The 22,953-nt window shown below is 39.3% G+C and overlaps 2 protein-coding genes across 2 annotated transcripts; both read left to right on the plus strand.

Annotated features, from left to right (window-relative positions):
* The first annotated feature begins 707 nt into the window (after positions 1–707).
* asf1bb (anti-silencing function 1Bb histone chaperone) lies at positions 708–5,420 on the plus strand. The gene is made up of 4 exons (XM_034120502.1): positions 708–1,010; positions 2,259–2,374; positions 2,584–2,760; positions 4,332–5,420. The coding sequence occupies exons 1-4, from the start codon at positions 902–904 to the stop codon at positions 4,527–4,529; spliced, it is 600 nt and encodes a 199-aa protein (XP_033976393.1). The 5' UTR covers positions 708–901; the 3' UTR covers positions 4,530–5,420.
* A 1,636-nt stretch (positions 5,421–7,056) lies between these two features.
* LOC117474614 (cAMP-dependent protein kinase catalytic subunit alpha) lies at positions 7,057–22,884 on the plus strand. The gene is made up of 11 exons (XM_034120501.1): positions 7,057–7,985; positions 9,507–9,568; positions 10,348–10,476; positions 12,461–12,559; positions 14,734–14,816; positions 15,063–15,189; positions 17,325–17,420; positions 17,942–18,064; positions 19,481–19,540; positions 19,645–19,749; positions 19,832–22,884. The coding sequence occupies exons 1-11, from the start codon at positions 7,940–7,942 to the stop codon at positions 19,955–19,957; spliced, it is 1,056 nt and encodes a 351-aa protein (XP_033976392.1). The 5' UTR covers positions 7,057–7,939; the 3' UTR covers positions 19,958–22,884.
* Positions 22,885–22,953: the final 69 nt, after the last annotated feature.

A 22,953-nucleotide genomic window follows, 5' to 3' on the forward strand; every position in this document is an offset into this window, starting at 1 on the left:
CACCGAAGCAATATATTAAATATATATATAATGTTGAGTTCAGGGGATAAATGTATAGGAAGTTTAACAATGTATAAAACAATTTCAAATTGGCTGTGATTCAGAATATTTGAAAGATTATATAGATACATAATGACAACTGTAATAAAACTACCAACAAAAAGAAAAACATTCAAAGATGTGTTGCTGAAAATGCTGTTTTATTGATTGTTTGGGTTGAGCAAAAACCATAGTCAAGAAACAAGCAGGTCACAGCCTCTCACAAAATTCAAATGAAAAAATACATCAATTTATCTAACAGTATCTTCATCGTCATACTTGTATCTTACGAAGGTGAGAGGGTATAATGGGATAAACCCAAAAATGATTGTATTTTTCTGAATCTTATGACAGTAGTCTGTCCAGTTTACCCTTAATTGTATTTTCTAGCCTGAGTGACAAATGTAGTCATTTATTATTTTATTCTGGTTTATTTATAGTTTTCTCCCTTTTTATTTGTATTTTTACTTATTATATGTTTGTGAACTAAACTGTGTGCTTTTTGTATTTTATGTATTTATTTCTCTGTACAGCACTTTTGGTTTTAAAGTGCTTTATTTGTATTGTATGATCTGTAGTTTAACACATACACATTAGGAGGCAGCATCGCGCCGCGATGCAGCGTGTGGCTACCAGAAATACAGAGGGAGAAGAAGAAAAGAGTGACGTACTTCCTTTAGCCCGGCCGCCTTTGGGTTTTGTTGGTGTTCTCGGAGAAGAAAAGTCATAACTTTAACGACAGGCAACGTCAAAGCGTGCGAGTCCAAGAACACAGCGATAGTCAATGCCGAGAGACTCGTTACAATTGGATCAGCAAAGCTAAGTTAATTTTCCAGGTCGAGGTGCCTCAGAAGATAGCGCTATGGCCAAGGTCCAAGTGTTAAATGTAGCTGTGTTGGACAACCCGAGCCCATTTGGAAACCCCTTTCAGTTTGAAATAACGTTTGAGTGCATGGAGGATTTGCCGGAAGGTGGGTATTGTTTATAGCTAACGGTTTTCTTATTCTTTGTTATTTTAGCTATATTAGTAGCTCACTCGCTGGTCGCCATCTGCTTTAGTTGTATCTAATACACCAAATGTAGATGAACGAATCTTATGTTGTTGATAAGAACGTTGTGTTTTTCGACGATGTATCACTATTAGCTGTCCTAGAGGCTAAATAGCAAGATATCCTTTGACAAGTTATTGAAAATTGGCGCTGGCGCGTTTGTGCTCATGGCCCCGCCTCCTGTATGCAATGATTGGTTCAGGGTAAATCCGAGGATTGTTTCCCGAGAAGCTGATTGGTTGTACCAGTTACGTTACTGTAGCAACAGACGAACTCAACGAGTTGCCGCGAACTGAGAGGAAAGACAACAGGGAAGCAGCTGCCCTGTCCTATCATTCGCCAGTTTATTAGGTACACAAACTGTTTCAGCCTAAATACAACAGTGATGCACACAATGTAATCCTAACCCCATCCAAGTTATTGTACAGTTGATTCTACTCAAACCGTTTCAGCACAAACTGAACATTTATAGCCTTAATAAAGTGGGATTCTTTTGGAGCACCATACTATTTTTTGTTTGGTGTAACTTATAAACTGGAAACTGAGTGTTTTCTGGGAATGCAAGCAATCGATGGTGACATCAATTGTAAGCATACCAGGAAATATTAAGTTTCATCAACCTATGTAACTGGATCTATTGTAGTGAGTTTTTGAACAACATATTTTTGATTGTATAAGGGGTATAAATGCACTCATAACACTGTGCATACTGTCAGTATGAACTCGGGTGAAGCAAATCAGTTTATTGATTTTTACTGTAGATATTTGGCCCAATGGTGAAACTGGAAATTCAAGGACCTATTTTTCTTAGGTCATGTTACTTGATATTCAGCTAATATTGTAATGGTGGCAGAAGTCCCATAACTGGGAATGTCAAAGAATGCAACCATATTGCCTTGCTAGATACCTTTTTAAGTTTGAACAGATCCCCCTCTGTCCCCTGATTTACCAACTCCTATACCTCAATTCTAGGGTCGAAAGTACAAATGTGCCATAAGTTCTGTATTTAATGCATATTTTAAATCTGTACACTACACTGTTTCGAACAGTGAATGAAATGTATTCTGCTTTCATTGAATATATAAGGTCTGCAACGAGAAGCGTTGTTAAATACACTGCAGATGTTATTCTGTTCACCTTTGAAAGTCTCACTGTTGTGTATGGTTTCAGATCTTGAGTGGAAGATCATCTATGTGGGTTCAGCTGAGAGCGAGGAATACGACCAGGTTCTGGACTCTGTTCTAGTCGGCCCGGTACCGGCTGGTAGACACATGTTTGTGTTTCAGGTATGTAAGCTTTTGTCACGTGTTACTTCTCTTCTCTTAAAGCTAGACCACAGGGAATTATAGAACTTCTCACCAAATAAATGTGGGTAAAAGTGTTTGATTTCCCTAGTTTTGTTCTTCATTTTGCCCAGTGCTGCATTAATAGGATAAATACTTTGGTCTAGTTTAATCTAATTTATTTATTTGTAATGTTCCTCTCGTACCCCCAGGCTGATGCTCCTAACACAGGGCTGATTCCAGAGACTGACGCTGTAGGAGTGACTGTTGTCCTTATAACCTGCACCTACCGTGGACAGGAGTTCATCCGCATCGGTTACTATGTCAACAATGAATACACAGATCCTGAACTAAGGGAAAACCCACCTCTGAAACCAGACTACGCTCAGGTAACACATGCATACACTCAGCAAAGACCGGCATTGCATTACTTTATGGATAGAAGCGTAGGAAGCCCACTCACAACAATCTGCAGACATACACTACAGTGATAGGCCATGCTTGTCGAAAGGGTCTTTTAAGCACACACAGTTTTTACTGCCCTCTGGTGCTATAAAAATGGAAATGACAGGATACATTGGCATCAAGAGTATAACATAAACTTCAAATATATATACTGTATGAAGTAAATGTTTCCTTATCTTTAGTTGTTCTCTCTTAATTCTTATTTTTCTGTTGGTATAACGCAAAAGTAAGTCAAAGACCCCAAATATATGCATCTTAGAGATTATAATTTGCTTTCTGCTCTTTTATTCTGAAATTAAAAGTTTTGCTGAATGATTGCTTGATTATAAAAAAAAAACTAAAGTTTAATTGATAATGAAAAGAATCCCCATTTGCAGCCCTATACCGCTCAATGCAGGTTAGAGTTAGTTAAAACATAAAGGGGGATGATTTTTTATTAGCCTTGCACAAACATTTTCAGTTGGCTAAATATTGATAATGGCTTTCGTTTGCCTTTTAACAGTGATACAAAATAACCTACACTTTGTTTGCATTCAACTCTGGGCTACAGTGGGCATTGTCAAAACTCCATGAGAGCTGAAGGTGTTGAATGCAGACAAACATTTTCTTTCTGGTTGAAATAATAAGTGAGGGGTTCTAATATCAGGGATAAAAAGTATTTACTTATTTAGCTTGTAATATACACCTACAGTACAAACTCCATTAACTCTCAGCCTGATAAAGATGTAGCGTCAATGCAAGCCAGTGGAACAGAAGCCTACTCAACACTGACCATGACTCTCTGAAGTATGCTCTGTGTAACTTATACTGTATGTGGAAAAGGGACCTTTTTATATTAACCTGACAGGGATCCCAACTTTAAAAAAAAAGTTCCTGATGTTCCTGTCTTTCTTTCTTTTCTGGCATGGAAAGCCATCAAGGTTACATCAGTTTTGGCTATAGGTCCACAATCCTGCAGTCATCGCATGTTTACCAAGCGGGTGGGCACTAATGAAAAGATGGTGTTTAGTTCCATTAAAGGTAGGGTAGGTAAGTTTGAGAAACCGGCTCGAGATCGCTAGAATTTGAAAATACACAACCGGAGAAAATCTGCCACTTCCTTACAGAGCCCCTCCTCCAACACACACGAACGCGCACATGACCAATGAGGGCCTGAGATAAGTTTGTGCACAGATGGAAGGCTGACAGACAGGTAGGCCATCCAGTTATTTTAGCCGGGCCGGCTAAAATGATTGGTCGTACTTTTTACAGTACTACGGCTTCCACAGATGACATTTTTTTATGGATTTTTTGTCAAAGCACTTAAGATATTCATCGCTATCGGGATGTTAAGAGCATTCCATGGAATATAACAAAAAGTGTATCTCGAGCCGGTTTCTCAAACTTACCTACCCTACCTTTAAGAAAAGTGTTGAGACTTTACCCATATTTGGGACTAAAAGTGAGGATATCTCAACTATAAAAAGTAAATCTGTCATTTCACAAATTCTCTCAGCTCCTGAGGAACATTTTGGCCTCAAACCCCCGTGTCACCCGTTTCCATATCAACTGGGAGGGCTCAGCAGACAAGATGGAGGACGGTGAAAATGTTGACCCGTCTCCCAACATCAGCGGCATGCTCCCTCCGTCCTGTTTACCAGGAAAGATGCCACCTATTGGGCTGATGCCGGAGAACTCCATGGACTGCATGTAAGAATCATCAGAATAACATAATGGACAAGAAGCTCTTCCTTCAATACACTCAACCACAGTGAAAACACCCATTCGGACAAAGAGGCCATGGATTTATCCAGACAACATGTGGACATTAACAGGAAGCAGGGATATGGCAGCAGGAACAATATTTTTATACAGCACACACAAATGGGATGGATCTGGAAATATTACAAAATGTTTTTGTCTCTTGTGCATTTCGACACACCGACCTGCACAACCAACATTGCCTTATTTTACTGTATAAGATAATGTCAAAGCTGAGTCAGAGAAAGTTAAAAGGCCTCAAGTTTGGGTGATCTTAAGACCACCAAATCCTCACAGCAAGTCATACTCATACTGTGCTGCTCATTTTGTCCTCTGGAGCACAGATCAAATCTATGGGCAGTACTCTATGTCAGAATAGATGTAGCACTAGCTGCTTATAATAAATAATTGTTCTGAAGGTTTGTCTCCTCTGAGCTAGATTTGTAGCATTTGAATTACATGTTCAACAATATTGGGTATGAAATATGTGCCGTGTTCAGGGGCCTGTTGCAAGAAGTAGCTTTTATTTGTTAAACGCTTACTAATAGTCTGTAAAACAGCCTCTTTAAACAGGCTCCAGGTCAGATAATGTTCTTTAAAATGTTACAAAAAATGTCTGTCTGTAATTATGCACAAACCATGTAGGTGAAGGAAACAAAGGAGAAATGGATTCTGTGTTGCAGCCATGTTGTTTGGGTGTTTTAGGCTAACTGTAAATAATGTTTTTTCTCAGCGCTTATTTTGTCTTCAGGAAGGGAAGGCATGTTTTCTATACTTACTATATATTCTCTGCCTCAGTATTTGTAACAGTGATGGGGTTAATAAAGTTTGTTTTGTGAACCTAGTGCTGCTTTGTGGTCATCACATCGTACTTACACAGCTGCTTTCCACCTAGAGGAGAGGAAAGGAGAGCACAGCAACAGCAGTGTGTGTGTCGCCCACTCTTTCCCCTCCCCTCTCTGGCGCCCTTTCTTTTTTCCAATTTCATTCATAAAATGTAGCAGCCTCACTCCACCATTCTCACTCTAGCCTCATGTTGCTAGGCAACTGCAGCACAAAAGGGAGGGGGGCTGTCTGCTCACTGATTTTATCTCTTCTGAGGTGAAGGGACTGGCTCCTCTGCCTTCATCTGTTACTTCTGTCCTTTTACTATTCTCACTGTTTAGCAAGACTGAATAGCTGCGGTCTAGATCTAAAAAATGTAAAGCAAATCTATAATAAGTAGTCTTGTATGTAAAATGGTGCATACATTAAAATTGGTATCAAAATCAATTGTTGCTTCTCCTGCCTGAGTGGAGGAAATGTATTGGGTGCGTTAACCACAGTTCAATTGTATGGTCCTTAAATGGACCTTTAAATATACTTTAGACCAATACAAGGATTGTGTATGAGATTGTGTCTTTTGATATCAGATTAATAATATTGAAAAATAATAATCTGAAAAATGATGCATTATCATAAATTAAGATATGATTGATCCCAGGGGAGAAATTCACAAGCTAATCCATTCACTTTTACTCGTGGTATTTTAAGCATGTCAGTTTGATACTAGTCCTTATCTGCTTTGCGTTGTTGGTTCTATTTTACCTACCTCCTGGTTTTTTATTTTCAAAATGACAATAACACCATGGTTGTAGCCTTTATATACAGTCTATGGTTGCAGCCCACCACTGCATTTCTGAAAACCAGAGGTGCCACATAAATCATTTGATTAAATGTTCAACAAGCACTGATAATAAATAAAAGCTTTATTATATAATCAAAACACACTGAGATGTCACATGAATGTAGGGCTTAATATTTTACAAGTTGTAGCTTATACGCCTGTTTAGGCTTATAGAATATATATAAAATAAAGTAGAAGGCTGCAGAGCCATAATATGATGGTGTCAGACCCTGCAGTAGCTGTAGGGATGTCTTATTTATAGCTTGGGTGTTTGTTCATGGGCCTTTTTTTAAATTCAGACTTATAGACTCAAATCAATCTTAAAATGTGATATTTAGATGCAAATCTATGTGAAATTGAGGCTTTTCAGGATCATGATAATAAGGGGCCCTTGGGCATTTGGTACACCGGAAGGTGCGGATGACACGAGATGCTGTTCGAAGAGTCTGACTGTAACCGTTGACGGTCCACACAGACTGAGAGTGTGAGGCTCTGCGTGTTTTCAGCCAACACTGATTGTAAAATCGGTTTATTCCTGTGATTCACTTCCTACCAGATAAACTCTCCCCTCCATGCACGACCGTCTGCGATCTGTTCAGAAGTCCTGCCAGCCGCGCGGCGCGTGCGTTAAATTCTGACCAACATTTCTATAAATAGCTCGCTGTTGACGTCACTCAGCCAAACGTGTATCAGTCGCTCGGCGGCGGGGAGAGGGGGTGTATGAGAGCTCGGGGAGGGAAGTTTTTTTTGGAAGAGTGGGGGGGGGGGGGGGCATTCCTGTCAACCACTGAATACAGCCAATAGATATCCACGCATTCACCGAGATTCCCACGGTTCGACCACGCCAAGCCAATGGAGGAGAGCAACCGGAGTAAGTGGGCGCGTTCGTCGTCGGGAGGAAAATAATCACTGACGTTCCCGTCGCTTGCTATTTGTATGGCGGCGGTACGCTACCGTTGGTGATGGATTGCAAAGGACCAATTACAACGCTCCATGGGACAGCGCTGTAGAAAGGTAGCCAATCAGTTGCCTAGCTCTAGCTGTCATTCAACCCCGATTCTGGCGGGTAGGCGGGACGTTCGCTCGGCTGTAGTTCCGTCATCTCGCTCGTCTCCGAGGCTACAGGGGGCCAATGTTGATTAGGGCGAATTCCCGTCGTTGTCGGAGCCCGCCGAGGAACCATTTTTAAAAGCTGGGTTCGGTAACGAAAGGTGGAAGGCTTTTGGTTGATAATATTGCATCCCCGCCGTCGGCATAGCTGTTTTTCTGGGCTGGGGGAGAGGTGGCGAGCCGGGGGGCCTCGCTCGGAGGGGGCTGCAAGGAGGGACAGGAGAAGACTGGATCCTCCGTGTTCAGGCCAACTGCGCCGAGGTCGGCCTGGCAGTCCAGTGAAGCCCCAGCGACCGAGACACCACAGCGATAGTTCCCCGTGGATTTAAACTCGATTCCGGTCGCCGGTGGAGGGATGACCGTGGAGTGAGTGAGTCCGCTGCACCGTCTCTCCGTGGCACCGCATCTCCGTGGCACCGCATCAGCAGCTGTCAGCCTATTAAGGAGCAAAACCTCGGAGTGAACGCTTGCTAACTATAACAGCTGGATTTAAGGAGCACCATTCAGACCTAATCGAGCTTTGACCGGCGTGCCAAGGCTGTAGGGTGGCCAAAAAGCCACGGATCGCCCGTTGACAAGTTGTCATCATGGGCAACGCGCCCACGGCCAGGAAGGGCAGCGAGATGGAAAGCGGTGGGTAAAATACACACTACTCCTGAGCAAACACCTGCTCTGTAACAGCCTCATGAAATGATCAGAGACGATGTTATACAGCAGGCTATGTTAGCTTTACATAACAAGCCATACACTGTCAATTAGAGGCCTAGATTCTTGCTTTCCCATTCATTAAGATCCATTCGTACGTCCATGACAAGTCCTCGCTGCTGTATCAGCCTGTGCCCTGCACATTTAAATCGAGGAGCATTGTATGTAGATGGAAGGGAATCTCTCTTCAAATGAGGCTCAGGCTTACTGTTCAGGTTTTGAATTGAATTTATGTGTGTGCTAAGGTAGGACGAAGCAGGATTTTGATCTGTTTCCATAGCCAAATCTATCTGTAAGCTGAACAACTGCCAACTGCAGTTGTAAGCAGCAATCATCTTGGAATATTCAATGTGCTGAAATATTGGCAATATCATAACACTCTGACTGTCAGATATTTCCCAAACACTAGGCCTGTTTCTCCACACATTTGGAAAGAGATGCTGCTTTAACTGTGTGTGGGTGAGCTGAATATATTCTCTGAGAATCCCAAAAAGTCTGCAGGTTTTGCTGAGTTTGTCTCTGTGTCTGATGTACTGTGAATCCAAGGAAATATTACTGGTATTGATTTAGTTTTCACCACGGTTTTTACAATGACACATCAACTAAAGCCACTATTATTTAAATGTCTGTCAGCAGTGATGCATAATAAATGCAGATGTGTGTGTGTATCTCATACTCAAGCCAGTCTGAGTATATGGCTAGCAGCTGAATAGCATGCTACAACCGTGCATCACTATTAAAACGGTGTCCTTTCAACCAGATATGTTTTTCAACAAACAACTTACATTGATGATGAAGAGAGTCCTTGAAATTTGATTTAAAAAGTGTTTTCTGTGGCATTACTATGGTTCACTTATCCCTACCATATCCACACAGCTAGTTATAACCTTTGATCTGTTTTCAGGAAATGTTTGATTTAAATTTGTGTGAATTAGTTTTGTTTTCTTTCTCACTTAAGTAGCATGCTTGTCCTGTGATATAGTATTACACTTTCAAATAGCTGGATACTCACAAGAGATTGATAAAGCAGCAAAGACACAGATTGTCTTTTCTTTAACAGCTTTCTACATTTCCCATAATGCAACTCAAATATTCTTTCCTTACTGCCTGTAAAAGGCCCTTCTCTTTTATATCCCTAGACTTTAGAGATCTACCATTGGAAGTTCTACAACAGTTTTACTATGACAAGTAACAACACAAAAACACAAAGTTTAATCTTAAACGATATAGCTCAGTTGTTTAAGTTTAGATTCATGTTTCAACCTGTTTGGCACCTGTTGCACGCCATCCTATCAATTGTTCCTCTTTTGGTGTTACCTGGGCTATAGAAAGCATACCTGCTCTTTACAACTTATTATCATTTAACACCAGATGTATCCTATTTATTTTCTGGTTTTTCAACTCTTTTCACACACCAACATCTTTCCTTTGTGATGTTGTCCTTTATAGTCAAGGAGTTCCTTGTTAAAGCCAAAGAGGACTTTCTAAAGAAGTGGGAGATCCCTGCACAGGTTAGTGTTCATCTCAATAACAGGAATGTGACTTGTATTATCTCCCACTTTTAATGTACATTTCTATATACTTGTAAAACATGTTGGGTGATGTTTCATCATTGATTTAGATCAAAACCATATTGCCCTATTTCCTCTAAAATTGATTTTGTGTTTTTTATATGTGATGAGTTATGACACATGTAATGGATAGCATTGCATTGAACAATATATGGCTTGTTTTACATGCATTCTTTACAATCCTTTTCATCTGCAGACATTTTAGAAATCCTTGTTAAGATTGTGGTTTTAATTTCAAGTGTATCCTTAAACCCTAGGAGTATTATACAAGCCATGGATGTTCTGTGGGCTACTATGCAACAAAGATTTAAGACATATTTTACAGACACTATGATAGTATTTCATAATCTGTGTATATTTACCTTTTTCTCTTAACCAGGTAGTTATGAAAAAACACACACTCACATGTGACAGGGTGACTCCTTTGCAAACTTTATGTTGATGATCTCAATCAGGACTTATACGAAATATCAAGTATGCATTTTGATGCTTTACATACTTTAAAAATACTATCATAGTCCATATATACCATGCTTGATACACATGATTTACTCTGTGATTATACTTGGTCATTGCTAACCTGTACAAAAACATACATAAACTATGTTAGAAATTAAATGTGAGCCTTGGACACATTAGCAAATGAAACTTCACTTTCCACGCCACAACACTCGCCCTCCAGTTTCACAAAGATCCACTAACCCTTAATGTTTGTTCAGAACACGGCTGGCCTGGAGCAGTTTGAGAGGTTGAAAACCCTCGGCACGGGCTCATTTGGCCGTGTGATGCTGGTGAAGCACAAAGAAACGGGACAGCATTATGCCATGAAGATCCTCAACAAGCAGAAGGTCAGTCGGGATGGAGGGTGTTAACTGGCATTTAGGGACACTTGCAGTATGTTCATAGAAAATAAGGAAATTACAATTGATGTGGAAATGAACTTGCAAGCCTTGAAATATTCGTGGATATCAAATCCTGTCAATATGCTGGTGCAAAGATGCAGAGACTCTCGTACAGGTGCAAGCCTTTATTCCTTTTTTTCCCTTTGAACCTCTTTGAACCCGCTTGTGATGAAGCAGGCATCGGCTGGAGTGGCTGAGCCGTGGTTGTCTTTATGCAAATCACATCAAGTAGAGCCATTTTGATTCCCAATTTAGAATTAAAGTGTCCCTGCTCCGATCCCCTTTAATGATCTAATATTTATAGATGGGCTTAATATTTTTGTAGATAACATATGCGAATGGAAATGCCTGTTTTTGCCAAGTGGCTTAGGTTCTTTTACCACATTAATACAGTCAAAATACATGCAGGTTAACAGAATAAGTCACCAAATAGTGAAAGCAAATGTTGTTTTTGTATACATTTTGTATGTGCTGGAAACATGGCTAACTGTTTGACCAAATGCATGCTGGGCCAGACTCCTAGCAGGTATAGAAATAAAGAAATCTGATATATATTTAGGTTTCTGTATAGTCTCATTTAGAGTTCCTTATATTATATAACAAACGGTATACATGTCTTTGTTTTACTTCCTGTCTCTGCATCTGGAGAGAGACAGCCCTCCTTTAAAGGATACAAGCAGCTGATGTAATTGGCCAATTTGATGCCACCTGCTTAGAATATATTCCTCCTGTTTATAGTATGTTCATCCTATTCAGGCCTGTATTTCAAAGTGTCGTTTTTTTACTATAATTAGTGTATACTTTTAGTAGTGTGTCTGATTACTAAAAGAGCAGGCACCCTCCTCTGCCTCAGTATCTAAATGGTATTGATCTTACCATCGTGTTAATCCCCCCATGACCTTTATCTTAGTTTACTTTGAAAGTGAAAAGTGAAAATACTCATAGGAAAAGTACATTTTCATGGATTTAGTCATACTATCCAAATGAACCTCATTTAAAATAATTGGATGTGTGAATGTGTCGCTTGACCAACAAAAGATGAAATAAAATGGTACTTTTTGAATATGTGTTTGTTACAGCAGCATGTTAAAACAAAGACATTGCACATCAAAAGAGTAGAAAATAAACACAAATTCAATAGAAACATCCCAAAATAGAAAACGGAACTAAAAAGTAAAATATATACAAGTTGACTGTGAAAGATAAACATCTGTAGACTGTCTGACCAATAAGCTCTATGAAGGGCCAAATACAGCCAACACAATTTAAAAGTAGGATATTATTTACATGAAGTGTGCAATGCTGACCTATTCACAATGTAATAGTGCCAGCCAGGTCAATAACCTGATCAAAAGCAAACAAAAATGGAAAAATAGATAGACAGCTGTTGGCCATGAGTGCCATAAACTAAAGACATTGAGGTAAAGCATGTGGAGCCTAAAAGCTGCAGACTGTACAGAGTCAAGATTAGGATGTGGGGGAAACACCATTAGCAAGTACTCTTTACCAAATAAAATTATTTAATACAATTATAGTAAGAACATGATCATATTCATTAATTTAGTACATAATCATTTATTCTTTAGAAATTAAAAAGTTATAATACACACTGAATTTTATTTGAATGTAATTGTAAACAAACAACAGAAGTTAATAAAGATAATAATATCACTTAATATCACTTTTTAAAATAATTTTTGAACTATTGCCTTTTGTCCTTAGTTGCCTTTGTTTACTTTCTAAGCTATAGCTATTTCATGTGTTATCTAACGAAGTACACATGCATAGCTCACAGTGTTTTGGATGGGAACACAGTTTATTTGTTCTATCCATAGGTATCCGTACAGTGGCTGTTGTTTATTGTTGTTAAAACTCATTTCTTGTTACAATCTAAACTCTCCTTTTTCCATCCCTATTGTTTGCCTTTCAGGTGGTGAAGCTCAAACAAATAGAGCACACTCTGAATGAGAAGAGGATCCTTCAGGCTGTCAGCTTCCCTTTTCTGGTGCGACTAGAGTACTCATTCAAGGTACACAGAATCTTTGTGTGTGTGTGTGTGTGTGTGTGTGTGTGTGTGTGTGTGTGTGTGTGTGTGTGTGTGTGTGTGTGTGTGTGTGTGTGTGTGTGTGTGTGTGTGTGTGTGTGTGTGTGTGTGTGTGTGTGTGTGTGTGTGTGTGTGTGTGTGTGTGTGTGTGTGTGTGTGTGTGTGTGTGTGTGTGTGTGTGTGTGTGTGTGTGTGTGTGTGTGTGTGTGGTGTGTGTGTGTGTGTGTGTGTGTGTGTGTGTGTGTGTGTGTGTGTGTGTGTGTGTGTGTGTGTGTGTGTGTGTGTGTGTGTGTGTGTGTGTGTGTGTGTGTGTGTGTGTGTGTGTGTGTGTGTGGTGTGTGTGTGTGTGTGGTGTGTGTGTGTGTGTGTGTGTGTGTGTGTGTGTGTGTGTGTGTGTGTGTGTGTGTGTGTGTGTGTGTGTGTGTGTGTGTGTGTGTGTGTGTGTGTCTCGCCCTGACTGCTGAAGACTATTTGTCTATATACTATATGTTAGCATTTCCTTTTATCTGTAGTGGCATCCAAACTTTCCAATAAGCCACTATAGAGCCGTGTTGACGACATGCAATCCAAAATAATCATCAGCCACCGGTCTAAAGTCAAAAGTCTGAATAAAGTAACAATTCTCGACTTGAAATAGCTCTCAAAATAACAAAACTTCAGTTATTTTTCAGGCAGTATACTTTCCTAAATGGCAGTCGGAAATCTGTTCCGCTGCCCAACTCATCGTGTATCATGTAATCTCCACACTGAAATAAACGTTGTACATGTAGTTGCCTGGAAGACCAAAGGCACAGTAAACAGAACTCATTTTCCATTCAAAATGTAACACAACCATTTATTCAGACACATCTTTAAAACACCATGTTTAACAGGCTGTTTAATATAATCATTTTTTCACCTTAAATGAATGTATTAAGTATTCATCTAAATATTAGCTTTGAGTTCATTATGGCTTTAACGTTATGTTTTATCTGTTGAACAATGTTTTTTCAAATAAGGCTCTTAACACTACATGTGAAGTTAAAACCTTAAAACTTCTTTACTCAATAAAGCATAGCATATCAAAAATGTCTAAGGCCACTCAACATTTTGTTTGCTTCACAGCTTTTAACACTATGTTGGGGGGTTTGGGTTATTGTCCCCAGATAATGAATGCAGTTATTCTGTAGGGTATAATTTGTCTGTTTAAAGCTCAATCAAGATCTAAGCTGATTGTTGAAGAAAAGAAAATATACTGAAGTGGAGAGTTGGACTATATAAACACCTTATTCAGGTTAAGCTGATCAGATTGATCTTGGATGACCGGGATAGAATATCCTTGATACCTCAAATAAACCTATTAACAGAATAGTAACTCTGCTTAGTCAGAGCTATTCAACAGTTTCTTATATTTGCAAGTGTCAAATGAGAACGGGGTGAAGAATAAAATCCTCCTTGACAATATACAGCTTGTATCTCTCTGCTCTACACAACAGTCTGTGCATAACTTCCTAGCTCATGTGTCTTCAATTTGTAGGTGACGAAGTGTGAGTGTGTGTGTGTGTGTGTGTGAACCTGTTTGTGTAAGTGTATCCTGTATTTTATGGAACTTCCTTATTTTGTAGTTTATGATTATATTTCATTTCCATGTAAAGCGCATTGTGTTGCTTTTTATTAATGTGCTTTAGTAATAGAGCTTGAAAAATACATTTTAACTACCTGACACTGTTTGATTTTAATTATATGGATACTTCATTTGATCAACATAGTCCAGCAATTTCTATCCTATCCTATCTAGTCCTATTAAATGAAATAGCTTGTTAGCTAATTTGCTAATTGCACAGGCATACAGAGGTTCACATAGGAATGAATAAACTTGCATTTGACTAGCCTACAATCACTGAGCGATTCAGAATCAAGAACTAAAGAACCTATGAATTTCAAATAGGGTTTTGGAAATATAACACATCTTAATGAATGTATAAGATACAGAGTGACTGACACCTTATCGCTTTTTATGGTTTTAACAAAAAAGGTCAGTGGATTCATTTATATTGACCCCCAAAAATAGGGTTTCCATGTTGTCCTGTTGCCCATCCTGTGCGTGCATGTGTGTGTCTGTTCAAATGTGTGTGTATAAGTTAATGTCACTAACAGGTCCTCTGTCTTCCCCTCCCCAGGACAACACTAACCTCTACATGGTGATGGAGTATGTTCCAGGTGGAGAGATGTTCTCCCATCTACGGAGAATTGGCAGATTTAGGTTAGTGTCGAAGGAGATGGCAGCCGGAAGCATTTTGTGGGCACATGCAGAGGGAAGTTAGGGAGCTCTGTCATCTCATTGAGCTGTGGTCTCCTGTTTTTATTCTCTTGTAGTCTATATTATTCTATACGTTACAGCTGTGTTCTCTCATGTCTGTTTTAGCATGTCTGTGTGTTTTTAAATGTTTTTGTACTATTTTCCCTTCTTTTTTGTTCTCCACTTAACTGTCACTCTCCCTGTGTGCAGTGAGCCACACGCTCGTTTCTACGCTGCTCAGATCGTCCTAACCTTCGAGTATCTGCACGCTTTGGACCTGATCTACAGAGACCTGAAACCTGAGAACCTGCTCATAGACCAACAGGGATACATACAGGTAAATAATCCTGGTTAAATAAAGGTGAAATAAAACAAGACCTGATCGTCTGATATAAAAGAGGATCATAGATTTCCTACTCGGAAGGCTGTTGTTTATATGTATTCATATGATTTTTCTGCAAGAGCACTAAATCAGTCATTATACAGCATTGGGAGTTCACAAGTGATGATGATGATGCTAGCCTTGTGGTGTCCCAGTGGCCGTTAAGATTTTTTTTTGCAGTGTGCAAACGTTAACGCTGATGGAGATGAATTCATATTTATTAGATCTGCAACTGAAATTATTTTCATTACCAATGTATCTGTACATTATTTCCTCAACTAACTGATTCATTGTATGCTCTTTAAATTATCTAAAAAGTGTGAATTCTTAGATTTGTGTTGATTACACATTTTGTATTGTGTGACCAAAACCAAGACAAAAAAAAACAGTCAATAGATTATCAAACTAATGGATTACTCTAGTATTTGAGCGCTGACTTTCAAGTTGTTCATCATATTGTACAGGGATGAAGTAAACAGGTAAAGCTTTACACTTTCTCCAATGTCAGACTTAAAATGTAACCATGAAAACAATTCTGAAAACGTCAGGTTTATGTAGCAGCAAAAAGACTTCTAAACTCTTGGGATAATGCCATTATTTTCACTCCAATAGCAATTCTAGAATTAATTTGCCTTCAAAAAACTGCGATCGGTTTGGTCAGCTAAACATTTGACTGTATTAGACTGACATAATTCAATTCACAAAAAGACAGTGTACACACAATTTCTCATGTCACTTATCAGTGCAATTACAGTGACTTTTACCAACAAAGATGGAGTTTAGCCAAAGTGGAGCTCACTTGAAAGACAAATGTGTAGCAAATGTTGGTACAATTACTGCTATATGAATGATATACACTCAGATTGTTGCAATTTAATTGATTTAATAGATGGACCTTTATTTATAACCCAGGGGAAATTCAGGGTTACCTTGTTAAACATAAAATTGCAACTTACTTTGATACAAAAATAAACAACCTAAACCTCCACATGGAAGCAAATAGGAAACAATTACTAGTGTACAAATTTACATTTGACGATTTAGCCTAAAAGAGTGCTTCGATTGTAGTGGTATCACACCAGTGATGCTCTGTTGGAAATATTCATCTATCTCTGTGAATCGCTTTGTTGGGAAGAATCAGTTTAATGAAAGGAGAAAGATGGTGTTGAGTGCAGCATTCCCCAAGAGATTTTATGGAGTTTGAAAAAAAATCTTAATTAGTTTCAGTTTTGAGTATTGAATAATTTACCATAGTTACAGGAAAATGTACATTTGGGGCCTGCTAATTTTAGGCATTGAGTGACTTCGCCCCTGCTGAGAAGTCCACTGTTTATTTAGTAAGGGGTAGATATGAAATGAAATGTTGGACAGGAATTATTGTTACTTTTGATATAGTGTGCTGCAGCAAGAGTATCTCTGTAGAACTGTTGTCGTTCCAAACACTAACACTAGACACAGGTAAAAGTTATGTGTATAGAACACGTCATAGAGGAACACTGGTTGCTTGAAAAAAGACCAACCTGTAGTTTTTGATTTGTTGACTGTCATTGTATTTCGAAGTGTAACAGTCCGTACAGAGAGAGATGCAAGGACAACGCTTTAAGCGAAAGTGGGTTTAGCGGTGTCTTTCCATACACCTTGATGCATGCAGCTCTGCAGTCCATTGCCTGAACATAACACACATTATTTGAAAAACAGAACATTTAAGTCTGCATTTGTGCATGTTTGTTTAGATTGAATGAATATAGTACCATTTTACCTAAGTGCAAACATTAAACATATATATAATGTGTCAATTATTAAATTTATAAAACATAATCCCTGAAAAAGAAACCCTGGAGCTATAAAATTCATTGTGAAATAATAGTTTTATCCTTTTTTTCATCTATTGGTTTGTACTGTATTTTAAAGTGTACACTAAAGAAAGTTGGTGTTGTAGCGCAGATTCTGCTGCCCTCTAGTGGTAAATAGTCAAATAACAACTGGTGAAAAAATCCATTGCTCTACTCTACTCCCTCCCTCTCTTTCCCTCTGTCTCTCCTTCCTAAAACTCTTAATATTTGTCATTGTCATTTTTTTCCCTCTCTTAGGTGACAGATTTTGGCTTTGCCAAACGTGTAAAGGGCCGGACCTGGACACTGTGTGGCACCCCAGAATATCTGGCCCCAGAGATCATTCTCAGCAAGGTGAGCCAACCATGCCATTTTATATCGTGTTAGCTGTCACCTGTGTCTCCCTTAAAACAAGATATTTTACATTTAAACAAACAACGATTTTTTACTGGATAGTTGTTCATTTGAGTCGTCAGATATGAAACACATGGTTACAGTTATATTGATTCAAAACGTATAGAAACATATAGGGATGTTGATGATCATCAATAGATGGCACACATCTTAAATGTGTTTTGGATGCAACACATGAAAGAAATCATGATGTCACCTTTATTCATTGCTCTCAGTAAGATTCCTTACATAGCTATTCTTCAATATAATAACCACAGGAATATTTGTAATTAATACAATACTGCCAACGACACTGTGTATGACAATGATACCTCTTACATCCAAGCCTTTAGATGGGATGCAAAGTGAAATTGGAGTATATGATCATTTAACATTAATACGCTAGATATATTTCCTTGATTCTCTCTCGATAATGAACTCTTTTTGTCTCCACTTCCCTCCTCCCTTGTTATATCCACCAGGGGTATAACAAGGCAGTAGACTGGTGGGCGCTGGGGGTACTGGTTTATGAGATGGCAGCAGGGTACCCGCCTTTCTTTGCTGACCAGCCCATTCAGATCTACGAAAAGATCGTATCAGGGAAGGTGAGTCTGACTCTGATTGCCATTCTGTGCTACAGTCACTATCAGGGATGCACTGATTGTGAAATTCTGGACTGATGTCCGGATGTTTGAAACAACCATTTGGCTGTTGTTGCTTTTATGTTGATATGTATCCCCCTTTTTTTGCCAGGGAATCTAAGATATCTTCATTATTTAAATGCTTGATTTCAGTTCACATACTGAATACAGCTGCAGTCAGCCATCTTGATTCACTCCTTATAATATGCCTTTATTTATCAAGATACTTCCTATGCATGTCAGGGTCAAATGTAACACACAAACACACACAAGGTGCCTTTGAGACTCTTGGTAAAGTTTGAGTTTCAGTTCAGCCATGTTGGATACCGCTTGTCACACAAAGCAGGACTTCTTGTTCTAATACCCAGTACCGTGAACTTTATACGGTATGATATTCATTTTTCATAAACCGCAATACTGTTGAAAAAGTGGCGAAGGGCGCTCGAGCGGTGCGGTACGGTACTGAAAGGAGTCCCCTGGGGACGCCGCTGAAATGCATGCTGGGATACAGCGCCAAGCGTAGTAGCAGTAGCATAACATGTGAAGCTGAATGTCAAGATGAACACTGAAGAAAATGAGACTGGAGGTGGAGATACACATGACAAGGAGAGGAGCTGTGTCTGTTGTTTGGAGGTTTTTTGGATTAAAAAAAATCTGACGTGAACCAAACAAACATTTATTGCAAATGTTGTCAAATTTAAAATTGTTGCCTGAGGAGGTAACACAAGTAATTAACTCAACCACCTCAACAGAAAGCACTTATTGGAGTACGAAGAATGTATGAGAATACGATCTGCTTCAACAAGCAACGCTGGTGAAATGTCTTTCTGAAATGTTGCAGTTGTTTCATGCATTCTGACTCATAAGGGCCACCACTGATCAGGTGTTTTTTGTGGGGCCAAAACGTATAAATGTAAATACATTTCCAATCATTGAAAAATAAATAAATACTGTGATACCGATACAATTTGGAAAATACCGTGATATGAGTTTTTTTGTCATACCGCCTTGGCCCTATGCTGATGTCAGGAATGTAGAAATGCATCACTTCTTCAGGCCACCACATGCCTGCATGTAAGCAGGTTGGGACCCTGTGGCAGCGTTCCAAATCTCATATGTTTACTTTAGTACGTACTGCAGCTGCACTTTCTAAGTTAGTACTGTTCCATGCAGTATGCAGAAAGTATCTTGCACTTGAATCATTGTCGCTCTTGTTCATATATCCACTGCGCAGTAGTGTTTTGGTCAGAATAGCCAGAATTTATTATTTTACTTACTTATTATTTTACAGGACCAAAAATTGTAGTTGAATAGATTTATTTCAAACTTTAACTAAAAACGTTCCTGCTGCTTCCTTCTTCTTCTTGTCTTCTGTCTCAGGTGCGTTTCCCATCTCACTTCAGCTCTGACCTGAAGGACCTCCTGAGGAACCTGTTACAGGTGAGAGCAAATATCTCACTCATTCTGGTGTTAGGCTACATTTACTTTGCTGTGTGTTGTGAATGTATTATAATGTGAGGAAAACCTATTGATTAAATCCCCAGGTGGATCTAACAAAACGTTACGGAAACCTCAAGAACGGGGTCAACGACATCAAGGGACACAAATGGTTTGCAACCACTGACTGGATTGCGATCTACCAGAAAAAGGTATGTGAGAGTTTACTTTTTATATACGTTGACTTCCTTTCTGTGGAATTCTCTTTTCAAACGGGCCTTTCGTTGTCTTCAGGTGGAAGCTCCCTTCGTCCCCAAGTTCAAAGGACCAGGCGACACCAGCAACTTTGACGACTACGAAGAGGAGGAGATCCGTGTCTCCTTTAATGAGAAATGTGCCAAGGAGTTTGCGGAGTTCTAGAGTTAGAAAGTGAGAGAGGAAGGGAGTAGGGAGAGTCAAAGGTAAGCTGGTCAAGTGGGAGACGTAAGGAGGAAGTACTGTCTCCTGTCCAATCACAAGCACCAGCTACAAACAGAGGGGGGAAATGGGATAGAGAAGGGAAAAAGAGCAAGGAGACTGATAACCAGCAGTGTTGCCTTTTCTGTTGTATTTAATTTATTATTCTGTCTTATTTATGGATCCCTTTATAATGAAGGCGTGCTTCAGATTCATGGGTGTTGGGAAGCCCACTTATTTAGAGTTGCCTCTACACATTTTAACACAAGATCTTCCCGGCTCTTCTATTGTTTCATTCATCATTTAGTCACTTTTGGGCCACATCACAGAGAAAGTCGGTTCTACTCTCCTGCAGGTTACATGAATTACATGATGCGTGGTGCAAGTCGAGGTCTCAGTCTGCACAAAGGTTTCTTAAATTTAAACTGAAAACCTTCTCGTTGTTTCGTTAGCAAGTCGAAGTTGGCCAAAAGAAAAACATAAAGTGGACGCATTGCATGCTCAAACAGGTTTCCGTCAGATACAAGTGACACTTGGGGGGGGGGGGGGGTCACTAAAGTTTACTCCATCTATACTTCTTATCATTGTAGGCATAGCCAGGTTTGTGAACTCCATGTGGCTGAAATGTGGCTCCAATGATATCATGTCAGGTTAACAAACATGGACATTTGGATGGTTATATCTCAGTTTAATGGTGTAGTGACGGAACATTATAACATAATGGTATCTCAGGTTTGAACATATCACTTAATAAGACATTTTATCAACAGAAAGCGTTAGGATTAGCAGGTTAAGAAGACGTGTGAGACACTTGCTTATGATATAGATTTGGGAATATACAGTTCTGGTAAGCACTTAAAGGAACATAAGGGAATATTAAGACTTTTGGTTTGCGTTTTCCAAATGTTTCCTTCCAGAACATTTGGTTTTAAAACGTGACAAATCTGATTTCAAAGCACTCGCTGTTTCTGCTCAGAGCTCACCTACTAGTCAAGTTGATGCAGCATTTTGAATCAACCATTAGGCCCTCCCACGAATAGAGACCATCCGAGGCAGATTACCTTAAAACTGCGTCTGGTTGGTGCTCGATGTGTTTTTGTTCATCTCCCCAGCCCTCTCCTCTTATCACTTGCTAAGTTGAGCCACACTCCATGCGACAGTCTTACATTTGACAGAGACTCTTTCCCATCTCTCTGTTTACATGCTTAATTTTTTTTCCATGCAAAGATGACTCCATTAAACAAGTTAGAAGAAGGTAGAGCACCTGGAGTTTAAGAGAGCTCAGACGATACAAAAAAACATCTCAGTGCACAGGATACAAGCGGCCTGTTTAAAGTGCAAAAAGCTCTTCAGGTGCTCAATGCCTCTTTAGCTCTTGAGCTACTATGGCAAATAACTGAAGCGATGCGACAAAATGGTGGTCTTACGGAGTTTATCAAAGAAGACGTAGTGACATTAGTGTCTGTTTCAAACATTAAAATGCCTTCTTCATAGCTGTGTTGTGCCACCAAAATTAATATGTTCCCTTTTGGTTCCAAGAGGTGCTCCAGTTCTTGTCTGATCGCTTTAAAAATCCAGATAAGTTTGATGCACACAAGTCCTTCCTGTCCAAATTAAAAATGACACATTTACAAGTTAACATCAGTGTAAATTCAAGGTGGGCTAAATGAGATGATGTGAGGTCTATGTAGCCCACATTTCATGGCCGGATTATCCAGCTAGTGGGGTCTGGGCCCCTATTAACCCATCCTCCCTCTCTCTGTACATTAGACAGTATCACTATGCTGGAATATGACATGACCCCAGTTTTACTGTGCTGTAATTTGACTTAAACACTACTTTGTGAATATGCATCATGTAAGCACATCATTAGCAGAATTAATGAAGGTCTTAAAGGGCAAGTGATTCAGCGTTGCACTTGAATAAAACTTGCAAAAGACTTGCAGCAGAGGCTTGGATTTATATAACTGTCACATCATACGGGATGGATGGTAGAGCGGGGAAAGATTCTAATGTCGACGTGCGACTCAATCTGACAACTTTTATAGTCTATTTTCTTTGACAAGTAAAGAAGCAGGATCTATCTAAAGTCCCGTTCTAGTGTCAGATAAAGTTGTGCTTTAGTAATGTGTTTAATTAAGTTATATTACTACAAACCAACTCATACAGTGGACCTGGGGCTGTTGGGGGCTATGGGCAGTTGCTTTCCTAGTTGGTAGCCTCAACAGTGTCCATAAAAAAAAAGGATTTGGATTATTTTCATAGAAATGAGTCACAGTACAAGGTGACCAAAACGGTTGATCCCCTCCCCCATACACCCACTACTTTTCATATTGTTCTTTTTGATTGAGATGTGAAACAGCTGAAAAACATTTCATTGATCAATCTTGAGTGAAAAATGATATTGGCAGATTAATGGTGGCAAGAGCTACAAAGTTGACACTCGGTTTCAGCCGGCTTATTGGTTATTATGACTAATTTAACTTTTATTTTCCTTATTCTTATTATTATGACATTGTTGTAAACCAATTGTTGAGAATTCACACTCGCTGTATTACCTCCATGTCAAGTTTAATGTTGACTATATCATCATGGACAAAATGTTTGAAGTTCTAATATTATTCCGTGTCTCCTCGATGTTTTTTGCAGTGATACAACTTCCTCTTGATGCAGGCACAATGCTGGTACATACTGTCGCACTTTTTAGGGAAATGAGACCCCCATGTAAACCATGTTAACCCACTCCCCCCGCACACATACATACACACACACACACACACACACTGCAAAGGGAAGCGTCTAAAGTCACGGGAACAGTGACATAAAAACACGAAGTGTAATATTTTGCAACATGAGTATCATTCCAATAAAGTTTTACTTGTAAAATTCTACTGAACGTGTGTGTGCTTCCTGGATGTTTGTATGATGGTGGAGCTCCTGTGAGTTTGGAAAACAGTGAA

This window comes from Trematomus bernacchii, unplaced genomic scaffold, assembly GCF_902827165.1.
Source record: "Trematomus bernacchii unplaced genomic scaffold, fTreBer1.1, whole genome shotgun sequence".
NCBI lineage: Eukaryota > Metazoa > Chordata > Actinopteri > Perciformes > Nototheniidae > Trematomus > Trematomus bernacchii.